General features: G+C 46.6%; 1 protein-coding gene across 3 annotated transcripts in view; it reads right to left on the minus strand.

The window, feature by feature from the left end:
- Positions 1-14,435, minus strand: part of baz1a (bromodomain adjacent to zinc finger domain, 1A) — a 37,792-nt gene that overhangs the window by 2,891 nt on the left and 20,466 nt on the right. For all 3 annotated transcript variants that reach the window (XM_026151608.1, XM_026151606.1, XM_026151607.1), the window contains exons 22-27: positions 14,227-14,298; positions 14,031-14,113; positions 2,844-3,008; positions 1,394-1,602; positions 1,213-1,311; positions 148-326 (exon numbers count right to left, since the gene is read on the minus strand). In XM_026151608.1, the coding sequence (XP_026007393.1) occupies positions 148-326; positions 1,213-1,311; positions 1,394-1,602; positions 2,844-3,008; positions 14,031-14,113; positions 14,227-14,298 (807 nt within the window). The remainder of the gene's footprint in view (positions 1-147; positions 327-1,212; positions 1,312-1,393; positions 1,603-2,843; positions 3,009-14,030; positions 14,114-14,226; positions 14,299-14,435) is intronic.

A 14,435-nucleotide genomic window follows, 5' to 3' on the forward strand; every position in this document is an offset into this window, starting at 1 on the left:
CTGCACAGAAACCTGCCTGGACCACAGTGTTCACCTGTTAACTGGCTGGTTACTGATTGGTGCACACATTGTTGAGTGGATGTTTATATGTTAGTTGTTAAAGTTCACCCTCAGCAGGCGTTTACTGTTTGCTGACTGGCTGCTTACCTGTTAATGACCTCTTGCGAGACTCGCTCTGAGCTGGTGCAGTTTTGGTGTTGCGTTTGCTTATGTGACTGTTTGGCTCCACGTTCTCATGGCTCACATGAGCACCAGTCCGACTCCTGGAGCGGGTTGGAATTTTCCCATCAGAGGCCGGAGGGGTTATGGGCTTTTTCCCTGAGGATCTGTGATTAGACAGAGTCAGTAAAGTGGGACTGGAAACACAGCAAACTCATCTAGATTAACACAAAATGAAGTTTCACAGTTAGCATAAGTAAATAGTAAAGTTAGATCAGGACTTGTTGTGACTGCACTAAAGTTTAGTTTCGCTGCTTTATAAGAAAGCGCTCCATAAAGCCAGAACATCTTACTATTCATCACTGATTGAAGACAATAAGAACAACCCCAGGTTTCTCTTCAGCTCTGTAGCCAGGCTGACAAACAGTCAGAGCTCTGTTGAGCCAACCATCCCTTTAACGTTAACTAGTAATGACTTCATGAACTTCTTCACAAATAAAGTTTTTATCATTAGAGAAAAAATTACCAGTAATCATCCCACAGATGTAATATTATCTACAGCTACTCTTAGTACCATTGATGTTAAGTTAGACTCTTTTTCTCCAATTGATCTTTCTGAGTTAACTTCAATAATTACTTCCTCCAAACCATCAACGTGTCTTTTAGACCCCATTCCTACAAAACTGATCAAAGAAGTCCTGCCATTAATTAATGCTTCGATCTTAAATATGATCAACCTATCTCTAATGATCGGCTATGTACCATTTACATTATACATGCTTTTCTTAGGCAGTATCCTCCCTGAGCCTGGTTCTGCTGCAGGTTTCTTCCTGTTAAAAGAGTTTTTCCTTCCCACTGTCACCAAACTGCTTGCTCATAGGGGGTCATATGAAGTTGGTATTTTCTCTGTATTATTGTAGGGTCTTTACTTTATATTATAAAGTGCCTTGAGGCAACTATAAATAAAATGGAATTAAGGTAAGGTCAGGGAATATTGCAAAACTGCCATCAGGACTACATGACCTAAGAGGTCAATCTATGGTAGACACTCACTTGGAGGCTGATGTGTTTTTCCCTGACGTGGTGATGCTGTTCTTGGGTGTGGCCTGTTGGCTCTTGCCCTTGGGGAGTGGAGTCTGCCTCTTCTTAGGGCTGCAGAGATTCAAAAGAAAAGCTCCAGAACGATTCATTCCTGAAGAACAAGGTCATTTATTGATTTATTTTTAACACTTACTTCACGACAACTTCTTGCTCCGATTCCTCCTCTGACTCTTCTTCAGATTCCTCCTCCTCCTCCTCTTCAGACTCTTCCTCCTCCTCTTCCTCATCATCATAGTCCCTTTCCTCCTCCTCGTCAATAGACGAGCGCTGACGGGATGGGAGGCGGTTGGATCTCTGTTTGGGTCGACAGTCTGGACAAAACCATTCACCTTCTGGAACAGACTGAGTGAAAACACACTGGTTGGTTCCCTCAAACATGTCAAACACGTGCTCAGCCTGAAGCTGCCTCACAATCAGAAGCTTTCCAACTGTGCACACAGCTCATTCTTTTCAAAGAGTTTAAAAGGCAGATGTAATTGCTCCAGCGTATTAAGGCCTACACATGGGGGTTCCTCTCAGTATGACATGCTCCTCCCATAACAGCTGGGGGCAGCCTCATGGTATGACAGTGTGAACGGCACAAATCCGATATTTTCAAATCCGCTCTGGGTCACTTTCGTATGTGGTCCTGAATCTGATACATATCTGATGTTTCAGAAAGCGACTGCTGTTTGATGGTCATGTCGCATTAAATCCGTCTTTTACGTCACCGACACAAGACAGACGCCAATTATCAGCGCCGGAGAAGACATGGTGAACGCTTCCTGGACATCCAGCGAAACTGTTGGGAAGACAACGTAAACATTTTATTTGTTCTGTATAATCTGCAGATTCTGACAGAAATCTGCAGCTATCCTTTGAAGCACCGCTCCTCTCTTAAACAGCAATAAGGATCATTATTTTGTTATTTACATTATTATGTAAATAACAAAATAACTTAACGTGAAGTCCGAAGTCTTTATATTAAGGCCATCAGTCAAACATACTGTTGCTCTGGGTCTAAACAGAGCGCGCTGTGTGTGACGTCTTCTTTTGCGCATGCGGGCGCTTTGAGCGTTCACACTAGAGCGCGTTTGCTGTCACATTTTATTTGTAGTGTGAACGAGCAGACAAAAACATCGGATTTGATCAAAAACTTGGAATTAAGCATCAAGACCTGCAGAGTGAACGTAGCCTTAGACTGAAGGACTAGTAAATCCGGTACTGACTAGTAACAACAGCGACGATCACTCAGCCTGTCATGCACATCCCTGGTAACGGTGCTGTTCATGGCAAGTTCAAGAAGGTTGGGTGGAGCAGGAAAAAACATTTACCTGCTTACTGCCCAACCTGCAGGTTTTGCAATCACAGAGAGCACGTTTTTTTAATTCCAAATACTTGCTGGTTCATGGCTCACACACTTCATACATTTTATATGTGAAACTAGAAATTTGTACACAGGAGGAGGAAGGAACACTAGATCTCTGAATTTAGCACATTTATGCAAAATAGTAGATGAAAGAAAACAGCAGCACTGTAAACATGCAGTGTTAGTGCACCTGCAAACAAAGCTGTCCCTCACAGTGCCGGTGTAGTGTGCCTACCTTCATGCGTGGCCTCAGACAGTGGGTGTGGTGTCCTCTGTCACAGCTGTCACATAGCACCATGTTGTCTGCATCTCCTTTGCATCTACAGATGCGACAGCGGGCGTTGAGAATGGAGCGAGACCACAGGATACTTCGCTCCAGACTGGACAGGTGAACAAACACCTGAAAACAAACCACCACATAAACTTGTTAAGACGTTAATTCAACCATAAACATCAGGACGGCGCAGAAATCACCACAACATAAACCTGAATACATTCCTAAAACTATATATTGGCTAAAATCTCTGAAGTTTTTATCTTCAAAAAAGGTTTGTGGAAAAAAGACAAAACTAAAACACCGAGGTGGCTAAAAAGCTCCAAGTTTCTCAAAATTTCATTTCTCAGTCAAAAATACAAACACACAAGAAGAAAAAAGAAAAAACAAAGAGTAGGACAAGAAAAGAACTTGCATGAGCTCAGGGGGGCGCTAGTGAGCCGTGGGATAGCTCATCAGAATTACTTAAAAAATAAATCTTTGAATACGCTCAAACATGCAAATTTATAACCTGCTAATCAATGTGGATAGATTTTTTGAGAGTTTTTCAACAGTTGTGAAGCCTAAACCTAAGAGGAATGATGCGAGCGATGTAGGCCTGGAAGCCTCTTCGGACTCACCCAGTGCCCTCACCCAGTGCCCTCACCCAGTGCCCTCACCCAGTGCCCTCACCCAGTGCCCTCACCACTGCATTTGCAAAGTGCAGATGGATACTAGGTGTTATGCAATATGAAGAAACGCTTTACCGATCCTAAAGAGGCCCTCGACTACACAGTCGAGGGCCCCCCCCCAATTAATATTAAAATCTGTAACATAAAGTATTGTTTGGAGTTTAGTCTGTTACTGTTGCTATTTTTACCATTTCTTCTTGGAGCAACTGTAACTCTCATAACTTCCTTAGAGATTAATAAAGTTTTCTGACTCTGATAGTTTCAGGATGAGCTGCCATTATCCAATCACACATCTGCTTACCTGCATCTTTTGCTCGTTCCTCCTCCTCTTCTTTTCTCTTTTTTCTAAACTGAGCACCTGATGGCTTTGAACTTTTCTTGTCCATCTTACATTGGTTTTAATTTTGCACTCCAGTATGAACACAAATCCCTCAACCCAAGGATCACCACAACTTAACCTAACAGACCTTAGTTCACAGATTCTCTTTGTCTAAGGCGCATTTCTGGGATTTCACACAACCCAGGATTCAAATCATGAATCCATAATGGGCTTGGATTTACAACATTATAAATGAAATGTGCTCTACTTGGAAGCAGCCGGCCCCTCCCCTTTCGACGGCTTGTGTGAGACTTTAAATCATCAAACTGTAAATTTTAAATTGTTATTGATCCTTTACTCCTGGTCCTAAACTGTATATTTATTTTCTTACTCTTCTTATATATATTGTTGGTTTACTTGCACTGCTGTAACTGCAGCCTCGTCGTCTCGTCTCTCTACATACTGGACTGTCTGTAGCGGAGATGACAATAAAGTTTACTTTGACTTCAGCAGCGAGCAGGTGCACCGACGGCTCTCGCGCTCACTTTTCGTGTACAGAATTTCAAAAAAACATCAGTGCAAATTATAAAGTTAGGTTATAAAGTCTGTATCATGATGTCTGGTGTTTTCGTGTTTGTTGTTTTGTTTTTATTTTGCGAGTTGGTTATTAGCTGCTGCTCCAGCCAGAGCATCCCCCGCCGCCCCGCCCTCTCCTCTCTGTGCCGCAAACGGAGGGCGCCCTTACTCCCAGCAAATGGGCGATAGAAAACCGATCGGTGCCTGTGCCATTCCCAGTATGCGCTGGCTGACATCGGGGCAGCATGAGTACGAGAATTTTTTTTTTTTGCCGATGTCCGTGATGCCGCCCCCCCCCACCACGATACCGCCCGTATCTAAAACCGCTACTGGTAACATGTGAGTAACTCATCTTGGCTACAAAACCTCCCATTCGGTACAGCTTATGAGAAGTTCACGTATTTGGGTATTCAGCTTACAAAGTGCTATTCCTCGCTATTGAAATCTAACTTCTCTCCCTTAATATCTGAGCTCCAGTTGAGTATACAGTAAACACGCTCCCTCTATAATGGCATTAAGATGATAATTTTGCCAAAGTAGTTATATTCATTTCAAAATCTCCCGTTATTTCTTGCTAAATCACATTTACAAAATTGAGTTCACTCATCTTTACTTATGTGAAATTCATGGTTTTTAAAATGTTATTTCGCGTTATTTTGTAATCTTTTTTATTGTTACCTTGGGTTCACTGGGTCTTTTTCTCTGTGTTATGAACAAATCTTCTTTTTTTTGGGTACTGGTTTAATTTTGTTGTATTTATCCGCAACACCTTAAAGGCCGGTCCATGAAAATATTGTTGGACATGAACTGGTCCGTGGCGCAAAAAAGGTTGGACAGTCCTGCTCTACATGGTTGTAACTGGAGCAGGAAGCTCGTCAGCCTATGTATGACAGCAATGTGGTAATACATAGCACCATACGTATTCTTAAGCAGATTAAACTACACTTTAATTTGAAGTCTTTATCCTATCATATCTATTCTACATAACACATTTAGACTTTGGAAACAGGTAGGACAACCACTAATCAACACTGGGAGAGTGTCTTTGCCTCTTTCAAGCTACCAGGGAGAAACTTTTCCAGATACCTGCAGATAAGAGACTCTGTCAGGAAATGCGTACAGGGCTGTGAGAGTCTTAACAATTAATGTCTTGATAAAAGTCTGCAACTTTCACCTCGTAGGAAGAAATTACTTTCTTTGTCTAGCTTCGCTCGGTGTTTCACTATGGGAATCGCCTCGGCATGACCAACTACGGAATCTCCAATGCCACCATGTCTGTCTATGACAGACCTGTCGAGCCGTGCTCAGGGCTCCGCCCCCTCATTCTAACACGGCTGACCAGCTCCTCCTAACTCATTCTCGCTTTCTTCCCGTGACAAACTACTTTTAGCTCCCACAGCGCATCCAGGCTAACTTGATTAGCTGCTTAACAGTTTTCAGGCGTCCCGTGTAGGAGCACGTCGCCGAACGCAGTTTTTCCGGTTCCAGTTTGGATCGTGCTGAGTAAGTCCTTCGAAAGAAGTGTACTTAGAGTTGCACTGTGGAACAGCAATGCGTCAGGCGAGCTGTCCCAGCGGTTCCTGGTTTTAGTTAGCGAGGTAGCCGATGTTGTGTAACTCGGGCTAACGCGTTACGGCGAGCTGTTCGTTCAGTGTCCGGCTAGCATTAACTTGTTAGCAGGCCACGAACCACATTAGCGTCTCACTAGCATTAGCTTGTTAGTCGACCTAGGGTTCGGTTAGCATTAAGTTGCTAATGATATAGAGATTGACAGACCACATGACTTTCGCGCAAATTACATGTCGGGAACTCGAGGCAAAAACAATCCAAGTACCGCATCAAATGCTGCACCGCAAAACGTTCATTCTCCGGTTCCAATACCTTGTTGCTTTTTCTTTGCCCCCCAAAAAGGTATGTACAAAACGAAGCAGAACAATGCCGGTCCGTACAAAGACAGACTTGATGAAAAGTCAAAGAAAAGATACGAGGAAAAAATCAAAGGAGTGAAAGGGTTAGACCCTTACGAGCACACAGAGGGACAAAAGACGTTAGCGTGCTGCCCAACTTTCACCACGCTCATATTTATAATTATACGGTTCTTGGAGTGAGTGCACACACTCATGAAGTTTAGTAACTTCAGGTCACTGCAACAAGCCCAGGTACAGTTTACGGACGGATGGGTGCAGGACCTTGAAATGCACCGTGTAGAACGACAGACCATCGTACGTATCATAAGTTTACCAGTCTCACAAATTGTCTTCATAAATACACATTCGTTAACCGTTTATTAATAGGACCTTTGAGCTCAACGGTAATTAATTAGTAGTGGAAATAATTTCTGGTTCGTTACAGAAATGTAGTAGTGACGATAATATTGTATGTTGTAATCGTACTGGACAATTAGTGATACAAAAAACCTGTTTTACCCTGTGAATAAAAGTATATGTTTTTGTCAATGTACCATAATAACAGAAACGAAACACAATATTGTGTCAGGACAATTCACTATTTATGCACAATAAACAAAGGAGCATAGCACGACCATTTCTGTTCAGCAGACTGACCTTTGTGGAAATGCTTGGAGCAGACTAACCTGTGAGCTGGAGGGTTCTGGGACGTTATATTTGGTCTTTGAATGGCTGCAATCCAGGCCATCCGTCGCCTCTTTGTTACTTCGGAAACACGACTCGAACAATTTCTCTTCAACGACGTAATCCGATAAAAACCGATCTCTTTACCCGTCGGCTTCCCGTGGCTGTCATGCGACCGGCTATTGCAGTTAATAATACAACAGCTTCTTGCCATTTTTGTGTTTCTTTTTATTGCTGTGTAACGGATTTCAATTGAAAGCCTGTGTGCGCTAGTACCTCTTGCCACGAGTTCCCAGAATCCTTTGCGGTTTTACCCCTGAATGACGTCACATTTTCAATCTCTATTGGCTAGAGGAGTGCAGCTAACGTGTCATGACGAGCTGACTCTCGCAGCGACTGGCTCGGATTTAACACCCGCTGCTAGTCCTAGCTACTTACGGGCTAACGTGTCGAAACGAGCCTGGTGTAGCCTAGTCTCACCCCTTTCCGCTAACCATGTCTGCGGCTCCTACTCCTGCCAAAAGGTCGGAGCCGAAGGCCAAAGAGGCTGCATCCCGCCCGTGCCCCGTCAATGCCCCCATCTCGGGCAGGGACCCTCATCCAATGTGCATCATCTGTATGGGTGCCAAGCATGCTCAGGCTTCACTGGTGGCCCTCAGGGATGCCCACACTGTGCTTTGATGCCAGAGAAAGTCCTGGAAAGGAGGCTTAGAGTAGCAGTAACGAACAGTCAGGACCCCTGCCTGTTGGCCGCTACTGCTACGAGCAATATCCGTCATCCGCGAGCCTCCACAAGCTGGGCGGACATGATGGAAGAAGAGGACCTGCTCATGCCCCCATCGTTCGAGGACCTCCTCGATCAAAACGTGGGCGAGCCGGGTGGCGAGGACGCGGAGGGCGATGCCGACTCAGACCTCCTCGACCTGGTGGACATGGATGAGGAACAGGAGGATGACTCTACCTTTCCTCCCCAGCAGTCCAGGACACCGAGTGTGGCTGAAGTTGCATCCCCGGTGGACAGCAATTTGTACGAGGTCTGCAAACGGGCCAAGCTAGGCATCCCATGTCCAGCCGCCCAGGATGCCGAAGGGGCAGAACGCGACCTGTATGACGGCAAAAGGCTCCCTCCAGCCTTGCCGCCATTGAAGCAGCTTCTGCCAGCAGTCCCGGCCTGCATGAAAGAAATGAATCGCTATTGGTCAAGCTCTTTTAAAAGCAAGCTTCTGACCAAGGGCTTCTCTAAGCTTGAGATCCAGGGGATGGGTGAACTGGGGCTGACCGAACCTTCACCCTAACCGCAGGGCAATCTCAGCTTCTTCTAGCATTTCTTTGCCCAACAAGATAGATCGCCTCACGGCATCTATTTATCAAAGGATGTACAAATATGCTGCACAGTCAGTTTGCTCGCTTAATGCAGTCACACTGCCATCAGCCTATCAGGCAGAAATTCTGGAAGACATGGGCCGTCAGCTTGACTCGGGTTCCCAGAACCCAGTCCTCTGGGATGAAATCTGCGTGGTTAATGATCTTGCAGTCGCGGGTGAGAGAGCCTTGTGGCTAAACCTGTCAGGCCTAGGTGATGCTCAGAAGGCTGAGGTCATGGATGCAGCCTATGACCCAACTAAGGGTCTCTTTGGCCCAGCCCTGGAGAGAATGAGAGAAACAAGCACCCGCAGAAAGCAGGAGGGAGAAGCATTCAACCTCTGCTTACCCAGAAAACCTAACTCTCAGCCCCAGCAGGTGCCAAGAGCTGGCTTTGCCGCAACAGCAGCAGCTGTGAGAGGGAGACAGAGTGGGGTCAGAATGCAGAGAGGAGCAGGAGACCAGCAGGGTGCCCACCAGGGCAAGGTAGAGAACCAAAGACCTTGGGGCAAGCATTCCTTTGCAGCAGCTGCTGCAAAGAACACGCCGTCACACCCCAGAGAGGGGAAAAAGAAGTGGTCAGCCAAGCACACCTGCAGCATTCTGTGTCACCCCTCTCTTATCCCCCAAAGAGAAGGAAGGTGTTAGAAGGGGTAACCAAATCACTCCAAGGTTCAGGGTCTCTGGAAGTTTCCAGTTCACCAGGAGCACCCTCTCAGTCTCCTCCTCCAGTTCAGGGAGGACAGACTTGTGGACAAATGGCGCAGTGTCACCAAGCATTCCTTCTGTGTCACCAAGCACTGCCCAGAGTCACCAGACACTTCACTGTGGTTTGGGGGTAACAAAAGAAATAAAACGTGCATTTCTGCAGCCAGGCAGTTTGCCAAGGGCAGAATGTCCCCCCAGTTTCAAAAATAAAAACACAAGAAAGTCACTGCCATTTGTCTTTGTTCCCAGCGGGGGGAGCTCACGCTCTTCCCGAGGGGGAGACCCCAACTCCTTCCGGGAGACAGGGGTGACGTCACGCTACCGCTTCTTCAGAGGCCCGCTCGCAGCGCGGCCGGAGCGGTGGCGCGCATGCGCAGTTCATCCCTGGGTCTCGTCAACCATTTCCCATGGTTACAGACTACAGTTTGCGGTAAAACCCCCGAGATTCGGCGGAGTGTTAGCTTCTGTGGCCAGTCGCGATTCAGCGAATGTGCTGGAGGAGGAAATATCCTCCCTGTTACACAAATAGGCGATCAGTGCGGTACCGAGCGAAGCCGCTCAGCAGGGCTTTTACTCCCGCTATTTCCTCATCCCGAAAAAGGACGGAACGTCACTCCATCCTATTCTGGATCTGCGTGTGTTAAACAAGCATTTGAGAAAGTACACGTTCAGAATGCTCACACACAAGACGCTTTGTCGCTCAATTCACACAGGCGATTGGTTTGTTACAATCGACCTATCAGACGCATTTTTTCACATCGCCATTTATCCTCCACACAGGAAATATCTCACGTTCGCTTATCAGAGCGTAGCGTACGAGTTTCAAACTATCCCATTCGGGCTATCCTTAGCCCCAAGGGTGTTCAGCAAATGTGTGGAGGCAGCGCTGCCTCCGTTAAGGAACGGCAGCATCAGAATATTCTTTTACATCGGCGATTATCTAATATGCTCACGATCGCACGAGCAGGCGATAAAAGACTCCGAGGTGGTAGCAAATCACCTACCACCTCGTGTGAATCACAATCAACCTGGAAAAGAGCCACTTGGAACCCGCACAGTTTACAGAGTATCTGGGGCTCAGAATAGACTCCATCTCTTATCGCACTTTCAGAGCGGAGGATCGCATCCTTCACTCACTGTCTTTCCCGTTTTCAGCTGGGGAAAGTCGTGCGGTTCCGACTCTGTCTGCGCCTCCATGGCCTCATGGCCTCGGTGATATCGGTGGTACATTTGGGGCTGCTTATGATGAGAGACTTTCAGCGGTGGGTCGCCGACATCTCAGTCATGGTGTAAAAATAACGCAGCCGTGTATCGCGGCTCTCCGGCCTTGGAGGAGCCCGACAGCTCTCGCTGGTACCTCTCAGGGGAGTATCATCCAGGGTGACGCTGACCACAGATGCATCCCTGTCAGGCTGGGGTGCGACTATGATGGGCAGAGCAGTGAATGGCGTTTGGTCACAGAGACTCACTCTGAATCACATAAATGTGCTGGAGCTCCGCGCGGTGCTCCTAGCCTTACGGCATTTTCTGCCGTATCTCCGGGGTCAACATGTTTTAGTGAAAACAGACAACTCCACTGTTGTTGCTTATATCAACCGCCAGGGCGGCACCCGTTCCCGGCAGCTACACAGGTTAGCCAGGGAAATAATTGTGTGGAGCAGCACTCGGCTCCTCTCCCTTCGGGCAACTCACGTGCCAGGAATTCTGAACAGGGGGGCGGACCTCCTGTCCAGAGGAAATCCACTGTTCGGAGAATGGAGGCTTCACCCACAGGTGATGGAGCAGATTTGGCAGAGATACGGCCAGGCTGCCGTAGATCTCTTCGCCTCGTGAGAAAACACACCGTGCCCTCTGTTTTTCTCCCTGTCAGACGCAGATGCGCTGGCCCATTCATGGCCAAAAACTCTGCTGTATGCTTTCCCTCCCCTCAGCCTGATCTCCCCAACACTGATCAGAGTGAGGGATCAGGGGCTGTCACTGATTTTGATAGCTCCACGGTGGCCATCCAAACACTGGATAGCAGAAATCATCCAGCTTCTGGTGGACGAGCCATGGCCACTCCCCATCCGCAGGGACCTTCTGCGGGGGGGAGATATACCATCCCTATCCAGACCAGGTTGCTCTCTGGGCCTGGCCCGTGAAAGGTGGAATTTGAAGGCAGCAGGCATGCCTCCGAAGGTTATTGAAACCATTCAGAATGCCAGAGCCTCCTCCACTTGTTCCATTTACAGCAGTAAATGGCGTGTTTTTGAAAAGTGGTGCCATGAAAAGCAGATTATCCCTTTTCAGTGTTCAGTGGTGGAGCTGTTGTGTTTTCTTCAAGACTTGCTGGACAAAAGGAAAGCTTTTTCCACCATAAAGGTCTATTTAGCAGCTATTTCAGCCTGCCACATGGGGTTTGGTGATAAACCTGCCGGGCAGCACCCCCTTGTATGTCGCTTCATGAGAGGGGTGCGTCGAACGCTCCCAGTTTCTAGACCACTGGTCCCTTTATGGCAGGGGTGCTCACACTTTTTCCGCATGTGAGCTACTTATAAAATGACCAAGTCAAAATGATCTACCCACTACAAAAATCCAAAACATATACTTATTTATAAATATATTGAGGATTCTTTATATCTACAATGTATATACATGCATAACCGCAATATCCAATATTTCACAACACAATTAACTATGTAAATTTTTTGTCATTACCTGAGTTTACTCTGATGACTTGCACTGAATTGAATCAGCCAGGGATGCATAGTCCGGACAGTAGCTGCTGACGGCCAGGTTTAAGAGAAAAAACCGAGAGCTAAAAATTGGAGTTAACTCGCTGACTAGCTTGTCAGTTTTACTACACTTCACGCCGCTGTTTGCGCATGCGCAGCGACCTAAGCGTCAGAAAAAATCTGATGTCATCTGACTGGCTTCCCTGTATCAATCAAGTGACGGGATGGATGATAGGCTGGCATCTATTTTTTTAATGCCATGCGATCTACCAATACTACCTTTGCGATCGACTGGTCGATCGCGATCGACGTATTGAGCACCCCTGCTTTATGGGATCCGTCAGTCGTTTTAGACATCCTCAGTGGGGGTTGAAGTTTCTCTCTCTTAAAACCACTCTGCTGTTGGCTCTAACCACAGCCAAGCGAGTTAGTGAATTACAGGCTCTGTCTATTCACCCCTCTTGTCTACAGTTGGCCCCGGGACTCACTAAAGCACACCTGAGGTTCAACCCAGCCTTTGTCCCTAAAGTGTTGGAAACATCATACAGGTGCCCTACAGTAGAGCTCCTAGCTTTTCACCCCCCTCCATTCTCTTCCGAGAGGGAGCAGAGGCTGAACACTTTGTGCCCTGTCCGGGCCTTGGGGACTTATGTTGACAGAACAGCTGGATTCAGGAAGTTGGATCAGCTGTTTGTTTCCTGGGCCTCACCTCACAAGGGCAGGCCCGTATCACGCCAGAGGCTAGCTCATTGGATTGTAGAGGCCATAGCTCTGGCTTATAGCTGTAAGGGCTCGCAGGACCCCCCGGGACTCCAAGCTCACTCCACTAGGGGTGTGGCCACATCCTGGGCTTTGTTCAGAGGTGTATCAGTCCAGGATATTTGTGCGGCAGCAAGCTGGGCTACGCCGCACACGTTTGTCCGGTTTTATCGGCTGGATGTTGCACAGTCATCCCTGGCTCAGGCAGTGCTGGATTCTGGTGCCTCAGGTTCGACCTGAGATCCTTGAGTAGCACTGGAGAGTAGCTTCGGGAGCTGGCGCAATCTGGGAGTGGGCCATGTTTCCCATAGTGAAACACCGAGCGAAGTTAGAAAAAGAACGTTGGGTTACTTAACGTAATCCCTGGTTCTTTGATAACAGAGTGAGGTGTTTCACCAACACTTCCCTCCTTGCTTAGGCACGGAAAGAAATCTGCTTGGAATGAGTTAGGAGGAGCTGGTCGGCCGTGTTAGTACGAGGGGGCGGAGCCCTGAGCACGGCTCGACAGGTCTGTCATAGACAGACGTGGTGGCATTGGAGCTTCCGTAGTTGGTCACGCCAAGGCGATTCCCATAGTGAAACACCTCACTCTGTTATCAAAGAACCAGGGATTATGTTAAGTAACCCAACGTTCTTGCATCTATCAGAGCCTAATGTCAGTGAGCCCTGTGAACTCGTCCTTTAACTAAATGAGAAGAGGGATTAGGTATTACAATCACTGATATTCACTGGGAAAAGGTTTTGGAGAATATCCATAAATGCTCTTATGATGCAAGACAGTGCTTGACTCAATTCAATGCTCTACATCTACACTTTTAAAGAGGAAGGTTAATTTTCTCCTGTGAGAAATGCTCTCCAGCTGAAGAAACCTTTTTGTCCAAAGGGGCAGACATCTTTGATTCAATGTGTCAAATTCTTCGCGTGCAGCTGAGCTCTGATCCACTGACAACTATTCTGGGCATTTTTAATGATGCTGTGGGGATAGACAGTGCAAAGCCATGTTTTATATCCTACTGTATTATTTTTGCAAAGAAGCTTATTCTCACTCGTTGGAAGGAAAGAGACACAACTCCCTTAAAGCTCTGGCTTATGATGATGTTGCAAATGCATTACATCTGGATTGAACACAACATACTCTTAGTGACAGACTCTCCTCCTTCAGTAGAGTTTGGGTACCCAGCTCTACATTTCTGCAGCTGTAACCAGCAGGTAGTTTTTAGGCTCCTCATTAAGACAGACTAGCTGGACAGCTGGGACTGTGTGTGTGGGAGGCTGTTGTATCACATAGTGTTGCATAAAAAAAACAATTACTGATTCTGTAAATTCCACTCTGTCATACAAACATGTGAACAGCTCAGAAGAAGAACTTGCATGACCATAAACAGATTTTCATTAAGATAAAATAAACGCAGTGAACATAACTGAGATGGGATATGTAATAATCTGACCTGAGACAGGCTGGAGCAGGACTGCAGAGATTCCCTCCATCGCTCCAACACCGTTTTACTGACTCTACCACAGTCGCTGCCATCTGACACACACAGGTAAGACCACAGTGATTTTTATTTTTAAAATAGAAACCCGGCTCTACTGAGAAATGTAGAATATCAACCAGATGATAATATTATTAGAAGACAGTCATACCATCACTGGCTTGGTCCTCATCTTTCTTCTTTTTGTTCTTCATCTTATGGTCCTTCTTTGAGTCTTCATCAGCTGCAGATGTGAAAGAGGCAGTTGTTATGCGGTAAACATAAGTGGAAAGGTTTAGTACATTTAAACATGTAGCTCTAATAGTTTTGGTGCCACCAACATTTTGCCCTTTCCTGCTCTTCTGTCAGGCAGTCACCTTC

The sequence above is a fragment of the Astatotilapia calliptera genome, chromosome 19 (assembly GCF_900246225.1).
Source record: "Astatotilapia calliptera chromosome 19, fAstCal1.2, whole genome shotgun sequence".
Taxonomy (NCBI): domain Eukaryota; kingdom Metazoa; phylum Chordata; class Actinopteri; order Cichliformes; family Cichlidae; genus Astatotilapia; species Astatotilapia calliptera.